The following is an 18,340-nucleotide window of genomic DNA, read 5'->3' on the forward strand; positions in this document are numbered from 1 at the left end:
TAAAAGAAATAAAATGTGGTTAGGAAAGCATTGCACATACATTGGTCTGTGTGATACACATTCTTTATCATAGCTAACATTTCTAATTTTGATTAAATCTTTAAAAAGCCAACACACTCATAACGTCTGTCGCCTCTAAATAGTATGGTATGGTACTAAACAGTATGGTTTTGAAATGTCTGCGTAAAATAGCTTGAAATTGCATCTATGAAGAGTGTAATAAAAGCAATACAGTCAGGTTTTAGACCTCCAGTGGCAGACCCCTCTGTGTCTGCCCAAAACAGAAGATAAGAATCATCTTTGATGGGTAACAAGGTGACAGTGCAACAATAGGAAGGATGATCAGATATCCTAAGTCCTCACAGGTGACGCAGTGGTAGTGCTGCTGCTTTGCAGTAAGGAGACTGTGGAAGATTGAGGGTTTGCTTCCCGGTTCCTCCCTGTGTGGATAGCGCTTTGAGTACTGAGAAAAGCGCTATATAAATGTAATGAATTATTATTATTATTAACTGTGCTACATGACAGAGCATAGTGAAAAAGTAGCTCTATTTTAATGCCAAGCAGGCATTTGCTGCTTTATGAAGCATTTCCAATGTACCATATCAACAAGAAAATGCAGTTAGGGATATTAGCCTTCCAGGGGTATGGAGGGGCAGTTTGCCACTGTTAGATAAAGGTGCATGTTGTGGCACTTGACTGCAAACTGAGAAATAGTAAACTCTCTTTTGTGATTGAACTCATAAATTTAGAACATTACATTTTATCCATGAAATGTGTTTACACTTCTTTATGTATGCTCAGTATCTACGTACACATACAGTACGTGTATCCAGTAAACCAATGCTTTTGTCTTAGGGACCTATTAAAACGGCTAATTTTCAAGCGAACCTCCAGCTGCAGGACACTGAATGGCATCACAGGGTCCTGTAGCTGGAGCAGACACAGTAGGGTCTGCAGCCAAATGACTGAACAGAGGAAATCCAAATTAAAAATTTAAACACACTCTAACCACAATATTAACAAAACAATCATGCTAGTTTTTGCTTTTTAAATAAAAACACAGCACTTGAATAGTTTGTTTATAATTCTACAGAAATACAAGACAATTTCACAGTTAAAACCTTTTATGTTGTAATTTTACAGGTAATTTATATAACATAAGCACAAAAGTCTTATTCAGAAAAAAAAAACCAAGTGCTGTTGTCAACCAAGTGGCATGGCAATGAATTCTTTGCTGCAAAACATAACGCAAAAATTGGCACCATTCATCACAATAACTTCAGACTTGCACATAAAATATAATCTATGAGTGCATTACACAACAGGATATCAAAAATTATTAAGGAAAAAAGAAGGGTCAATTCAGTTAGTCAATGAATGTTATGTCTTTTTTTTGCAACCACTAACAGTGATTATTGTGACTTTTGAACATTCATTTTAATTTCCTAACATTCTTAGTCTTTTCAAAACATCTTCAGTTAGAAAGGCAATATAACAAGATCTTTGCAAATTGGGATAAACGACAAATACTAAAATGTGTCAAAAGTGAGAATCAGTTGTGATTAGAGTAGAAAACAAAATTAACAGAGCGGCTAAACCTGATAGTTCAGCACAGTACCTTCCTCTGCATCTAGTTTTTCAACAGTGGTATTTAGCAAATACAAATTGTACTATATGGGTGGTGTCAAACACATTTTATGGATGGTTTGCCAATAACATCAAACCGAGTGTTCAAAGCTCTGTTACAGACAGACAGAATACATATTATTGTAAATGGCCAGGTGACACAGGTATAGAATAGTATGGTAAAAGATTCTAGAGGTCCAGCACTGTGTAGATGTAACTAAATGTTCAACTTAAGTCCTTTAATTCATGTTAGTATAATCTCTGCTCTAAAAGCCTGAAAGAAATATTGAAATCTAAGAGGCGTCACAAATGTTTGAGTGGATACACATTCCACCTGTCAAAATAATAATAATACTTAAAAAAAAAAAAAATCATAGACTAATGTGCTTCCTTTGTTTATTTGCTGTATGTGATCAAGCAGTATCCTCATACCTTCATGGACTCTATATAAAGAACATATTCCCGGAGTACTGGTAGAAAATCTTCACTCATATCCTCAGTAAGCTCTTCCAATGCTGTAGAACAGCTGGATACACATCCTGCTACACCTTCAAGGGGCTTCTGCAGTTCATCATCCTCTGCATTTGCCCAACTCAAGTATATAGGACCATACTCTCGGAGCTCCACCAAGTACTCTGCAGGGGATACATGAAACCATGGAGCATTAGGAGATAATTTATTTAATTTTCTTGTTTAGCTTATGAGTCCATTTTTATCTATATATTAAGCACAATATTTTAATTTGAAATTTTAGCATTAAATCTCAATCACCTGTATGTGAAAATAATTTTCACACTGTTGTTACATTAAACATGTTTTATGAGATTCCTAACTAAGAAAATGTAATCTATAAAAGCAGAGTTAAGAATTTCTGTATGTCCGAATGTCACTTGGCAATGGCTCAATTGATTTACGTGAAACTTGGTAAATACTGTATATTCATCTTGGTCTCAGTATACAGGTAGACTAATTCTTTCTGTTCCAAGTCTACAGTTTGGGGTTGACTTTTTTGAGAAAGTTAGATGCATGAAACATTATTTTCTTACATTTTCAGTCCCAAATCAACAATGCATGCAAACAGACTGAACAGGTTGTTGTAAAAGACTATGGATAAATTAAAGGTAGATCTGCTATATTAAAAAAAAAAAAAAAAAAAAAAAAAAAAGCAGTGTCTCTATTACCACAGTTCCTCCCCGGGGCAAAACTCACAAACTTCAACAGTTAAACATTTTCATTGAGGATACATCCCATCAGATCTAGCCATTCATGTTCTATGGCAGGAGTGGGCAAATTCATTCCTGGAGGGCCGCAGTGGCTGCAGGTTTTTGTTCCAACCCAGTTGCTTAATTAGAAAACAATACTTGCCAATAATTACATTTCATGGCTTGTTAGTGCTTTTAACTCTGCCATGTCAAGTCATTCTCATATCCTAGATTTTTTTTTTCCATTCTAAGGATATCATCCAAATACTTTGAAGTATTTGGATGGGTAAAATGAAGTAAAATGGATGGGTAATTCTCAATCCTTCACTTTTTTCTCTTCTCTTTCCTTCCAAGTATTTAATTAGACCAAATAGTGCACGATAAATACACACAGGTGTAAAGGGTAACAAGCAAAATGGATAACTGCTGGTTTGTTTTGTCATTTGCATCTTATTGCTAATAAGGAGCAATTAAAAACCACGAATGCAGCTGTTTAAGACTTAAATAAGCAATAAGGGTTCATAATCTTAACGAGGGAGATAACTAAAATGAAGCAGAAGTGTTTCTAGAGCAATAAGTGCTTCTTATTAAGCAATTGGGTTGGAACAAAAACCTGCAGCCACTGCGGCCCTCCAGGAATGAATTTGCCCACCCCTGTTCTATGGAATTAAGTCAGTATGTTTTTCTACTTTTATTTCTTTTTTTTATTAATTTTTAAATAACATGTCTTCTAAAAAGAGAACAAATTTAAATCCAAGATCTGCTGATTAAACAAATTATTTGATGTGGGATTCTGAAAAACCAAGAACAGTGAAACAATCATTTGAAACCATACATTGAAAGATACAACTTTTCACAGCCACATAATACAGGCTGAAATATAAATAGGTGATGGAACAGGTCGAATCACTTTCACCCTCAATAATACCTTGGATTCTCAATAATTTTACGTTGTCTTTTAAAAGTCTGCAATTTCATATTTGTGTCTTCTTTGCTATGAACATAAACAAATCACAAAGTTATACACTGAAAATTGCAGACACTGATTTAAGGATAGACTGCTTCTTTTCTGTGCAGCTTTATGTTGCTTGCACATGAGTGATTTTAAAAAAGGTCTTTATGATATACAATAAAAAATGTTTATGAAGACACAATTGCTTGCCATTCGATGTTTATTCACCCAAGATGACTTTTGTATAAATAACAGTATATTTATTATTTCAATTAAACGGTGGTATTTCTATAAATATCAATATGCATTATGAAGAGGAAAAAGTATTTATTTAATAAATGAAATCAAATGTGGTTTATTCTTCTATAGTTTTGAAATAGTAATCAAAACATCATGAATGAATAGCTCAGCTAGTATAATGAATAAGGCTGAGCCAGTATAAGTTTTTTCAATATATCATACATGAGATACTGAAAGGGAGAGAAATGTATAAAAACAAAAAGTAAGCAGGAAGGTTATACTATTTGAATTTTACAACCTATGAAGGAAGTTGACTTTGAAGTTGATGCCATTGTGTGGGAAGTTACTACAAATTGACAGTTGTTGCATTACTTTCCTTAAAGCAATATTACTTTCCAAATTTATTACACATTCGCATAAAGTGAATGTAGTGTTGCCACTCATGATAATATGAACAAAAAGTGAAATAGTAAGTAAAACTTTATGGATATTTTATACAATAAAAAGAAGAGTGTTTATTATTAAACAATTATTTCAAAGCAATGTTGTTAAACAAAGAGTGCAGCTCTCTGTTTCTTAAAAATAGGTGTATTCCTGTCATAAGGCGCTCACATCAGCTGGGGTGGAAAGGGCATAGGCCTAGCACATAACATGGAAGAAGTTCTGTAAGGTCCATACATGAAAGAATAAGCCAGTAGTGGTGACTGGAGAGTCTCATCAATTGGCATCTATTTAATATGTATGTATGTATGATGCTACTCTTCAGTTCAGTACCTAAAGAGGACAGGGGCACTCGCATTCAACACTTAAAAACTGTCACAGGGATTAGGTAAGGCCATGCATCTCATTATAGAGAGCACACGCACAACAGGAGCTAACAATGGGAGAATAGAATTCTTTGCATTTATATAGCGCTTTTCTCTCTACTCAAAGCGCTCCGCAATTGCAGGTTAAGGGCCTTGCTCAAGGGCCCAACAGAGCAGAGTCCCTATTGGCATTTACGGGATTCGAACCGGCAACCTTCTGATTGCCAGTGCAGATCCCTAGCCTCCCCAATGTCTTCTCTACCTTTAATAAACATTGAAAAATAGGGCTTTTTGAAACATAAAACATAGCCTCCTGCATTTACCGTTTATTTTATTACATCTTGCTTGTTGATCTTTATCAAAGGCATCAACATTTTTATAAAGACCACTGTGAGCACAGTGTAATTAAACAGATCTGAAAGGTCCTTAATAGGTGAGGCTGTATTTATTACTCTTTTCCCGTTTTTAGAAATTATAAATCCAAGCAGCAAGTAAACACAACTGACATTCAAAAAGTGGTCATGCAAACATGTCTACCTCAACTTAAATGTGAGCTACAGACCTGCTTGCTCTTTAATGATCCTCTGTGCAATTCTGTCAATGGTCCCCAATTTCAAAACAAAAGTGTCGAGGTATTCTCCCATTGCAGCAAATTCCACGGGTCTACATCTAAGTTTATAACCCCCTGTCACATACTTCACAGATTCCCCCATTTTAGACAGCAAAGCCAAACCTTGCTTTTTGTAGGAACTTAGATCCTGAAAGAAAATAAAAAATATAAAAAAGTCGATCACTAAGTAGTATGCAAAACAATATGCAAAGTATACATAGCAAAGATGACACAAAAAGACAAGTCACTAAGAGAGAAAGCAATCAGAACATCAAAGATATCCTTCTCTGCCATATAAGAATAAATAGAAGTGAATAAATTACAGCACAAAGCATTAGCACATGGCTTTTAAATGAGTGAATTTAAAGATTAAAGAATTCAATTGACTTTAACCTAACCTAAATTCTTCAAAATTGTCCAAAAACTTTTTTTGTAGTCTTGATTTCACAAATCAAGAACTCTACAATGACATGCAATTCCAATTATGAAAATGCATAAAATGAAGTATGGTTTATTCTGATCATCACAACTAGTCAAAATGTCCCAATAGTATTAAGTTCTGCCTCATGCTCACGATTGCTGAAGTATGTGCTTACCTCAAATGCACCCATAAAAGTCATTAGTAGTGTTAACGTGATGGATGTAACTGAGACTGACTAAAGCACAACACTTAGTGACAAAGCTTGAAAGAGACTGCTTGTTGGTTTAAGGTTTGAGTCAGAGGTGAAGGTGCACATCTTTTATATCAAACCTCCTCTACTACACTCACATATAAATGGAGAAGTTTAGGAATCACATTATTTTCATAAGCATTCACAGAACTCTTACACTAACACAGCATTTTGATCAAACTGCCTCCATTGATAGCTCTGATGATATTCACCAGCAGGTATTAATAATTGTGTTAACAGACTCCTTTATAAATGATCTTTCTTTTTCTTGGTCAACTATTGCTCCAAATATCTCAACATCAATGGATTTAGAGGAGGACACAAAAAACATCTAACCTATTCACTTTAAATCATGGTTGTTTAAGGAAATCATACGACCTACTGTTTAGGTTCTGGGAAATCACTGGGTCATTTCCTACGGGAAGTGACCCAGAACAAGAAAAGACTAAACAAGATCGCCACTCTTCAAAAGAGTAGATTACCGATGAAGTAATACAGGTCAGTGGTGAAGCTGATCCACATTGGTGTAACTGAGGGTTTCCAATAAACAAATATTCTTGACTCACAGCCGAGCCAGTCAGAATCTTTTTGGTCAATAATGTTTATTTGACCTGCGGTGGGTTGGCACCCTGCCCAGGATTGTTTCCTGCCTTGTGCCCTGTGTTGGCTGGGATTGGCTCCAGCAGACCCCCGTGACCCTGTGTTCGGATTCAGCGGGTTGGAAAATGGATGGATGGATGGATGGATGTTTATTTGACAATCAAGAAATACATGCGTCTTTAATTGTGTATGCTGGTTGACTAATCAAGACTTTAAAAATATTTAGATTTTAAGCACAATTTTTTAATAAATACATTTTATCAAAACAATTACTTTTAAGCAAAACTTTTCAAAAACCACTTAGAGGGATTCAATTGATCATACTGTATATTGCAAAATTAAATTCACTGTTTCAAGTGTAGAAAATTCACCAAAGAGTACGTCAGCAGCAATTCTCTACAAATAACATTTCTAATGTAAAATACTTTGATCTCAATATATGTTAACAAAAATAATATAAGTACAGTGGAACCTTGGTTCACGAACGTCTCTGAACACGTACAAATCGGTTTACGACCAAAAAGTTTGCCAAACTTTTGCATCTGTTCACGACCACACACTCGGTATACGAACAAGCCAATTTCCCTTTCAGTTTGTGCGCGCCGATGATTTCCGCACGTGTTCAGTCTCTCCCTGTGCAGAGAGAGAGAGAGAGAGAGCGAGCGAGCCAGACACACGCACACAGGCGCACGAGAGAAAGACACACACACAGGCGCGTGAGAGACACACACACAGCGAGCAAGCGAGTGAGAGAGAGAGAGAGGGGGCTGGACTCATAAGGCAGACAAGGCAGTTAAAGAATACACCAGGGTAGTTTTTGTTTTCACTTCTGTTTACAGTGATCGGTTCGTAGCGTGCATTGTTGCAATGTTACTTTTCTTGGTGGTTTATTAAAATACGGATTCAAATGTTCATTGTTTTCCCTGTACTTAAAACTCATTAAAAAAGTGTTTTTAGTGAGCGGTTCGTAGCGCTATAGTGCGAACTCTTGCAGGGTTAGTTTTCTCTGTTGTTCAAGGTTTTCTCAGTGTTATTCAATGTTTTTACATTTAGTTTACTATTACCCTGTGCATTTTATGGTATAATTAACTACATTTGTGCTTAAAAACCTAAAAAAAAAAAAATATTTACATACAGTTCGTACGGTCTGGAACAATCCTATGGGGGAAATTGCTTCGGTTCACGACCAAATCAGGTTACGACCAGAGTTTTGGAACGAATTATGGTCATGAACCAAGGTTCCACTGTAGCATTTTTAGGAAAGGTCATGCACAGTGTGCTTCACAAATTCACAGTTATAAATAATTTTAACTTGTTTTCACTGTCTTCTACATAAAATTGCATTTAATTTTTATCTTACCTTTGCTGAAAGAAAGACATTAAAATGGTCATTAAAAGACAAGACAGGATGGTCAGCTATTCTCTTCAAAAACTTGTCAAGTGCTTTCCGTCGAGTCTCCACAAATTCTTCAGAAAACCTATCCACAACTCCTTTCACAACAAACTTTTCAGGTAGTGGCTGCAAATTTATAACAAAGAAATAACATGCTTAACTGAAAACTAGAATCTTTTCAACATTAACCTAATGTCTATTATCAATTATTAACTTAATTATTATTCCTCCAGTTTCTGACTCCACATCTGCTAGTTGGATTTGTGGAGCTCACCATAATCTGTCTTGAATGTGTAGTAGTGTGAAGTACAAGGATGTTCTCACCCTAGTGGACATGTTAGGTCATTACACATCACACAATTTGCACACTGGTTTCCAAATTATTTAACAGAAACTCATGAGAAAAAGGTGATGTTCTGATTATTGTATGATAGGTGACTTTGTGCCAGAACCTTTGGGCCTAATGTCTGTGAAGGTCCTAGATGTATTTTCATGATTTCCATAATTCAAAGAGTTTAATAATCTTATTCTGTGTAGGATACAAATATGGTCCAATTTTTTAAAGCTCTTCAATGATTATTATCTACCCATGCTGTCTATGCAATATCCATCCCTTTTCTGAATTACTCTTTTCCATTATCAGTGGTACATATATCTAAAGCCTATTTTGACAGCATCAAAATTAAGACATAAATCATCCATGGTAGAATGTTCATACCTTGACCTATTTCATATTGCATCAATTTAAAGCATTCAATTAACATTAACATGTTTTTAGAATGTGGAAGGAAATTGCAATAGTCAGAGTAAATCAATACAAACACTAGGAGCAACGGGCCAAATCCGCACTGACAATTATCTGAGCAGTAATGAAGTCAGCACCATATCATGCAAGAATGCAAAAACAACCTGCTTCTTATTGCAAATATAGCACAATGTAGTCTCAGAGACGGAGTCTTTATCTGTGAAAAATAGGAAATAGTTTTATGTTTCCTTTTCTGGATGCTGCCTTCCGCTGATAAAAATAAAATGAATTACATGTGTATATATAGGTCAGTTAGACCAGCATCCATCAAGCTTGTAATCAACATGGAAAAGGCAGCATTTGAGAGCATCCTGGATAATCTTATGATAGAATTGGGATATATCAGGAATCAATACTGGCTAGGTTTTATTTAATTCATATAAAGGACATGGACAAAGATGGCAATGATAAGCTACATGTATATATTACATGTACAGTATATATAGGTCAGTTAGCCTAGCATCCATCAAGCTCATAATCAGCCTGGAAAAGGCAGCATTTGAGAGCACCAGGCATAGATTAGTGAAGAACTGTTAACAACTTTAATAAGACACATTATTGCAGTTTGTTTAATCTGTTTTTAGAATCTGAAGTGAACTCTATTCATTGTTTATAAAATGTATAGATTATCAAAAAATTGAAATTTTCACCTATAAAAATATAATTCAGTATGGAGTACATTTTCCACAGTCAATAAGTACTTACAGTAAATACATGGTCCATTATTCTTGTTAATCCATTTTGCATAAAAAATTATGCAAAACAAAAATACACAACTTAAAAGAGAACATGTTGAATAATTATGTACTGAGTTCAGGTTTCTCAAATGCTCATCAACCTTCTTAGGCTTGATAAGCTGGTTGGGTTGAATGGGGTATTGTAGTCACAATTATTCTAATGAGAGTACAAACTGAAACTAATAGTGGCCATAAAGATCTTGGTCCAACTGACGCATTCCTAGGTCACAACAAATTTTATGTACAGAGCAAAAACTACAAGCTTAACCTGGTTCCATCTAATTCCTATTTCTTTTGGAAAAGCAGCTTTAAATTTACCAAATTAATAAAAAAGAATGTGGACAAAGCTTAGACTTGGGCAAACATGTAACAAATTCATGCTATTCTAGCTAGGGTCAGAAGATTCTCTGAGATTCTAGGTTAGGCTGTGCTTTTTGAGAAAGACTGATTATTATTCACAATCAAAATACACAGAAGAGATTATGAAGATTAATACGATGTTAGGTGAAACTCCACAATTTGTAGGAGTACAAATTAAAAGAAGTTAAATTTGATGAACTTATAACAAAAAATCAGAACAAAGACAAATCAGAGTGGATCTATGGTCTGCATATTATGAAAAAAGACACTAGCAGTGATGGAGAAAGTCAAGAGAAAAGCATCTAAACCAGGGGTTCTCAAACTCATTCCTGGGGACCCTCTGTGGCTGCTGGCTTTTGTTCCAACTGGATTCAAAATCAGTGATAAAAATTGATGTCACTTAATTAGCTGTTCTTTTTTCTCTTCTCTTATTCTACACTCAGAAAAGTATGATTTTTACATTTATAAAATATTTAGAAGTATGTCAATTTTTACAGTATCTTTAAATGCTTAACTCTTTTTTTCTATTGTTTTGACCTTTTTCTGTGTAGTGTGCGTCTTTCGTTGTATCCTAATTAAAAAGAAGCAGAACAGACACCTGGGAAAACAACACTGAATGATGAAAGGCTACAACTACTTTAGTGTCAGACCCAGTAATAAGTAAATAATGGATTAAATAACCAGAAAACCTGGAAAACAAAAATGAAAATCAGGATGAAAATATTGTTAAAAAGTAAAAAATACAATTTTGCATATAACTGCTTAGTATATTTTTTTATATATGTTATTACTTAGTTTTGTGACTCCAAAACACAGAAACTGGGTAATAACAGATCACTTTATTAGGCTAGTAGTCCAATTAAAAACAGAAGCTGGTTGGAACAAAAACCTGTAGCCACAGTGTGTCCCCAGGAACAAGATTGAAAACCACTGATCTAGACCATCTAGACTAACAAGGCATTGAAGTTTTCAGATAAGACAAACTAAGGTAGATGCCAGTTGCTACTTTAAAATTAGTTCAGAAAGAATAGGGGCAAGGATGGAGGATTATTAGGGGGTTAATGGAGAGAAATACTTCTTTACAGAGAACTGTGCCTTCATGTAATAAGTAGAAATACGAGTTGTGCAGATTATGGAAATACTTACAGGACATTTGAATATCCACATGACTAAATACTAGGCTGAATGTCATGTTTGTGTCAAAAATATCTGTATGCAACATCAAAAAAAGAGGTACTAATTGTGGTGCCCTTACATTTCATATATCTTATGTTTCATCATTTGGTATCTAAACCTCAACATTAAAAAGATTACACTTACCTATTTATACATAAAATAGTTTATTTTGAACCCATACTTACTGGGATCAGATGTGTTGGCTGAGTCTCCTCTAGCTTATTTCTCAACCAGTCAAAATCCTGGTAACGCCGCCGAACTGAGTACTCGGGCAAATCAAACTCTGCCCTCGTAGTCTAGGGGGGAAAAAAAAAAAAAAAGATTTACCAATCATAATCCAAAATAAAAATACTGGACTTCTAAAAGTATAGTTGATCAGGATGCAACAGTTACTCTTTGAAAGGTAGCTTAAAACACTGAGTCTCAATGCTCTTGAATATACCTGGTATGTAACAAGTGATTTTAAGAATATTGATTTGAGCAGAACACACTGAAGTATGTCTTTGACAATAACACACCACTAATATCTGCTTCAGGCAAGGTTTGCATTTCAACCCGCTTTATCAAGGTTAGTATAAAGCCGAGTGATAGCCTACGGACAATGTAAATAATGTCTGCTCTCATACAGTGTACTAAAGGTTTAGACCCTCACAACAACATTTCACACAACTAGATGCCAAATCGACTGATGATATTTTATTACTGGTGCCACTGAAGTGGCAGTCCTCAAGATCAATCGAGATTGCTTCCTCCAAAGTATAAAAAAGGATAAATTAAAAAAAATAAAAACTACACAATTTCCTGAGATTGCAAGGTCAGAGAGAGCCAGGGCCTGTCCTGAGCAACATCAGAAAAAGGCAAAAAAACAACACTGGACAGGATAGCAGTGCAATGCAGTGGTGCTGTCAAGTGCACACACACACCCTCGTTCATAACTGTGTCAACCCAGAGTCACCAATTTTAGATACATGTTGGGTTACGTTTTGGTATAAAGTTGAACAGACCCATTAATAAAAAAAAACAAAACAAAAAAAAAAAAACAGTCAAATGACATCATACAGTATTTTTGGCATAGTATACTGAAGGCTGCAATAGTAAAAGCTGTTAAAACAGTAAGTTTTGGGATATCCAGGTAAGTCTTCGTCTTTCTGCCGACTCTTTCACTCTCACCATATAGCTTCCATACAGGCAGCCACTACTGTATTTGATTTGCCACAGGGAATAGAATCAGAATTACTGAAAACAACTGAGAGCCTTGGCACTCAGCACAGATCAATGCCGACACTGTAAAGAAACATGCCCAAACATAGTTATACTGAACTACTTTCAGGGCAGCTATGAAAGGCATTTTACAATTTCAACACCTGAATATATAGAAAAACAGAAAGCAGTCAGACTTCAGTTTCATCACATTTTAGGTCTTGGAGTAGTGTACTTTGAGGTATGCAGACTAATTTAAAAACAAACACTTTAAAACGTAAATAAACAAGACAATACAATATAAATAGGGCAATTCAAAATAAATACATTTTGAGAGTCATCTTTTTAATCAAAGAAAGCAGCTTTTCATATTATAAATTTTCAAATCATACTATAATTTGTGGATAGTCGGCATTTCTTTAAATAACTTTTAGCCTTAACAGTTTTGAAACATTAGAAAATAACCTGGCATTTTCAATTGCAGCAGAGTCTTTTTGAGAAGTATCCAAGAGTCTCCTGACACAACATAAGTTATATTCAAAAGTACAAATGGAAAAATAATAAAAATAATGGCATACAAGCATGAAAGCTGGCATTCCAGTAGTTTCATAAACAGTAAGGACAACCTTCAGTAAGGTACGAAAAATGTTGAATCTTGATGTGACATATTATTTGTATTGCTAGCTTCAAATTTTACTGCTTGTTTAGGAGCTCTGTCTTTATCAATGTAGGTGAAACAATTTAAAGATCTGATGTCAGATTAACATAATGCTCACTAATTTAACACCACTCTGACAATTAGGTTCTCAAATTTCTTCCAGAGGGAACATAAATACTCTCCTCACTGACATCAGCTTAGGAGATAACTAAATATAACAAAAGGGTAACTTATAACAGAACTTATTATTATCTACAGCTAAAGTTGTGCTATAACAGTGTTAAGTGTCTGGAGGCTGCAAGTAACTTTTTTCCCTTTGTAAAAGTATTCTCATGGTTTAAGGTTAAGTGTAAATGAAGCCACTATCAAAATGCTGAATGCTTATTGATACCCAAAATAACAAACAGATTACACATTTGGTCATTTTCAAATGTATTAGGTACAGTTCACTGTGCTAATTATGTCATTTCAATTCTACCACCACTACAGTCAAAATTGCATTTAAAACAATAATGCTGTACGCATGCATGTGTGGACACCCCACAAATGCAAAAACATACCTTCTGCTTTACCTTGTTTTCCAGAATTGGGTAAAACAAATATGGCAAATGATAAGACAACAGCAAAGAGCTGAACAAAAATGTCTATTTAAAAAGTGACAGGTAAACTCTATTTTAAAATACCAGTAGTGAAAAGCCAACATTTCATATACTGTAATACAATAAGAGTATTGCTGTACTCAGCACATGTGACAATTAAAAATAACAGTACTAAAATTCTGTCATTATACAGCCATCTTGTACACTAACCTGATAATTGCTGGTGTCTAAGCCAATAATGTAAATTTAATATGCCATTTTTCTTGATGTGTATGACACTATAGAGTTTACAACTGAATTCATCCATTAAATAGTTCTATTAAACATTTCCAGTTATTTTGAGGAAAGAATAAAATTCTACACCAGTGGTATTAAGTGGAACATTTGGTCATTGTGAAAATTATTATTTAAGATATAAAATTATCAAAGTGTTAATAATTTACTTATGAGTTAAAATGAGGATGGCAACCAAATTTTTTTGTTAGGGGTTAGAAATGACCTTGAAAGAAGCCTCAAAAAATACCTAGAATCCGATGGGCCTTTGTTACACTCGAACAACTGAATACAAGAAATTGTTGAATCCACTTTTTTGAGCCTTCCATTAATTGCAAAGTTAACAACAAAAATGAATACATTCTGAACGCTAAATGCAGTAAAAAGCGGTCATTGTTTCCTTTTACTTTCATATAGTGCCAGCTTCAAATTGCAGCATTGAAAAGAAGAAGAAAAAAAAACAAAAAAACAAACACATTCAAAGATGTTCTTCAGTCCTTGTCAGATATGATACACCAACATAAGGAATCTGTAAGGTTAACCAATACATCTCTTATATTTCTAGGAATAGGAAAAAAAATACAACCTTACTAAAGTATACAGACATAAGTAAAATTATTATTTTCTTAATTTTGAGACTAGCTGTAATACCCAGTTTAGCTTGGGAAATTTAGGAAGACAACGGGCCTCTGTTATAGTGCTGTCAGTTAATTGGGTTCATTATGTAACTAAGTGCTTTTCTGCATACAATATTTGTGTTTTTTATTTTTAAACTAAGGGGTTATGGCTTTGAACTTTTTTTTTTTTTTTTTTTTTAATTTGAGCTAAAATTGACTTTGTTATTGACAGCAGTTTTCAGACTGTTATTAAAATGGTTTCCGAAGCAAATAACAGATAACTCCAAAACCTCCCATCATACTCCAGCGTCCCTAGTGCATAGAACAATCATTCCGCACTACACATTGCTTCCCCCATTGATAGCATGAAGGGTGTGATCACTGAAGCAAAATAGGGTGTCCTCTTTGAAGTCCTAATAGAATTGAATCAATAATGGGGTTTGGGGTGAGTTGATGATCTCCTGTGATGGCCAGATTACATCAAACCTTGTGGTTTCCTTTCATGTCGTCTACTGAACAGGCATCTTTCCACATATACAGTACACTACAGACTGTCTAGGGAATTGGGTGTTGTGGTGGTTGGGTGGAGGGACTGGTGGGGGGATTGACGGAGAACAGGACAGTTACTTCAGGTACTGAATATTTTGAAATGCTAGTACCATGCTGTTTTAAAATTTGTTTTTTTCGGTACTACTCCAATACCAGTATACAGTACTGCACAACCCATGGACCTGGGACTTCAAATCCTGAGCTTGTGGTTTCATATCCTTCTAATGACGGTGGAGTGGTGGCTCTGAGGCTAAGGATCTGTGCTGGTATCCCGAAGGTTGCCGGTTCGAATCCCTGTCACTGCCAAAAGAGATCCTACTCTGCTGGGCCCTTGAGCAAAGCCCTTAACCTGTAATTGCTCCAGCGGCGCTGTACAATGGCTGACCCTGCGCTCTGACCCCAAGGGGTATGCGAAAACTACCAAATTCCTAATACAAGAAATTGTATAAGGCGAAATAAAGAACAAAAAAAAAAAAAAAAAAAAAAAGACACTGTGACCATGAGCAAGTCACTTCACCTGCCTGTGCTCCAACTGGAAAAATGTTGTAGCCATTTGTATCTCAAACATTGTAAGTTGGCTTGTATAAAGGCATCAGTCAAATAAGTAAGTAAGTAACTAATATTTTTAGGTCACTGGAGCTGCTTACTCTTGAACAGGCTATACAGTACACGATTGTCCATAAGAAAAACATTCCTACCATAGATCAAATAGTGCTTTTTCTAGTGACTTGGATTTTGTTGATGGTCATCACAACTTAACAAAGTGTATTCTTTTGAAATGAAATGGGTAATCAGCTATGTTCTCTCTAAGCACAGCCACTATTGCACCATTCCCTACCCCTTCTATGCAGCAGTTTGGATGAACCACAGTCCAAATCCAAATCAATCAAATCTGGCAAGGCATTTTTAAGTTTTTAGGTATTTCATTTTTGTACTTTGAAAGATACCCCTAAATACTGATATATCAAAATGTCCTTAGCAGACACCTAGTGCCCTAGATGTACCATCCTTCCAATTTTCAGCTTTTTAACTAACTGGGAAATAGTGTTTTTGTTGAATAAGTCCATCAATTTACGGTTATATAAAACATATAGATTAGATATAGTTGATGGGTCTGTAACAAAAGGAAGATCTACCATAGGAATCATGTGACTTGTAACAAGTGACCTGAAGCAGGCATATGCAGCAGTATTTTGTGAATTCTTGCTCTCCTAAATAACCAGTTAACCAACTGATTAACTAAGAAGCTCACCGGCATACAATGCATTTACTGCATGTAAATAACAAATGATTTATAAATTCTTCACCAACTTTATTGCTCCTGCTGTGCCACATGTATCATTTAGACACGTTTCAACTAGAGAAGTTTTCATTATATGCTCAAAGTTATAATATGCTCTTTTAAATCACATTTTAGTGCTGTTACATTCTTTTTATCTACAAATCTAAGGTACTCTGTGAAATAAAAGTAAATTGTAGGAAGGAATGGAATAACCTAAATTTTATAAATAATGTGCCTACAAAAGTGCTTAATGATCATGGTCTCCTAAAAATGTATAGTTCAAAATTTTTGGAACCAATTATCCACACCAACTAAGGATTCACAGTGTACTAAATGAAATTTCCAAGTGATAGCATTTAAGTGGTTATCAGGGACACTGCTTATACGAGACATAATGGACACACCTGAATTTCATCCAGCTCCAGCTAAGATCTGTAAAATAGCTAATAACTCATTTTAGATACAAGCCCTTGAAAAATTACTTACATATCTTTGAGTCAGTTCCTAAAATTAGCTTCTGAGGTTTTTAGAAAAATAAAGTGTCTAAAATGTAGGACAGTCTGGAAAAAACATTCATCTTAAAAAGATACTCTACATAAGCTTAAAGGCACACATAGCCCGGTATAATGAGAAGTAGGTCACCAGTGTCTTTCACAATAGTAGGAATTGCCTGAAGAAGGGGCCTGAGTTGCCTTGAAAGCTTGCATATTGTAATCTTTTTAGTTAGCCAATTAAAGGTGTCATTTTGCTTGGCTTTTCTCTACAATAGTAGGAAGTAATAACCATAGTAGTTCACTACTAAAAATTGGTAGCAGCCTAGGAAAAACTTTTCATTTTTTGCACATACTGGGCTTGCCTTACCTAGTGGCCTTCAAGAAGTCTAATGTAGTATTTTGGAGGTACAAATAAAACAACAGTGTCATTTATATTGAAGATAAAAAACATACAAAGAACAAATGGCAAAGAACCTTAATAAAATGACAATGACTGCCTTGAGATAGAAAATGTATTCTTGCATTGATGAGGACTCAAAAATGTAAAAAAGTAAAAATTATTTAACACTGAATTAACATGAATGGTGAGCACAAAGCAGAAAGTTTACATTTACACAACTCTTTAAATATTTGATGCTGTTATTTTTAAAATACACTTGTACAAGGTTTTGTTTGTTTAAGTTAATAAATAACTAGAGCGTTTCAAAATATGGCATATAATAAATTCACAATTAAAAAGTGACATGTTAGTCATTTCTGAGCATTCCTTATTCAAAAAGGGAATGTAAGGCATGAGACTGCTCTTTAAAAGCTTTTTAGATAAAATGTTTTCTGGCAAAAAAGACCTGTTGGAAAGTTTTGTTTTTTTGCCAGCACGCTACAAGTATATTATGCATTTGTTTGCATATTATTGAGACTGTGGGCAGTAGCACTCACACAGCATTAGATAAGCTGTTCTTTTCCGTAACCTCTACACATCCTTGTTCTAAATGACTGATCTCCTTTTGGTTTACTTCCAGCAAAAGAACATCCAAAAGTAAGACACACAAAGTGTTTATGTGCCTGTGAAGAAATACTTCCACAATGAAAAAGTGATTTAACCGCTTCCAATAAGTGGCATAGAAATGTAGCATTTGTGTATCTTGAAGATAGGAAAAGTCACAGTTTTAACAGTGTGAAGAGTAGGAAAGATTAGAATGGATAGGAAAACCTTTTAAAGGTAGATTCTAATGTAGCACTTCAATAGAACTGGAGCCATTCCAAATTAAGTAAATTATTGATTTAAATTTATTTTTTATTTGACTTAGATGGAATGTGTTGCTCAAAGTGTGCTTATCCTTGCTAACAATTCAAAGCCTTTTGTGTACAATTATTAGGTAATACTCATACAGTTCTGTGGCACTTATACTTCTCACACCTTATGACACTGCTGTTCTTCTTTTAAATAGGATTATTTGATTTTGACCACATAGTTTAATTCCTCATATTAA

General features: G+C 34.8%; 1 protein-coding gene across 2 annotated transcripts in view; it reads right to left on the reverse strand.

Annotated features, from left to right (window-relative positions):
- snx30 (sorting nexin family member 30) overlaps nucleotides 1-18,340 on the reverse strand; it is a 76,919-nt gene that overhangs the window by 8,097 nt on the left and 50,482 nt on the right. For both annotated transcript variants that reach the window (XM_028804807.2, XM_028804806.2), the window contains exons 3-6: nucleotides 11,364-11,474; nucleotides 8,068-8,226; nucleotides 5,389-5,584; nucleotides 2,059-2,261 (exon numbers count right to left, since the gene is read on the reverse strand). In XM_028804807.2, coding sequence (XP_028660640.1) covers nucleotides 2,059-2,261; nucleotides 5,389-5,584; nucleotides 8,068-8,226; nucleotides 11,364-11,474 — 669 coding nt within the window. The remainder of the gene's footprint in view (nucleotides 1-2,058; nucleotides 2,262-5,388; nucleotides 5,585-8,067; nucleotides 8,227-11,363; nucleotides 11,475-18,340) is intronic.

Source organism: Erpetoichthys calabaricus, chromosome 7 (genome assembly GCF_900747795.2).
Source record: "Erpetoichthys calabaricus chromosome 7, fErpCal1.3, whole genome shotgun sequence".
NCBI lineage: Eukaryota > Metazoa > Chordata > Cladistia > Polypteriformes > Polypteridae > Erpetoichthys > Erpetoichthys calabaricus.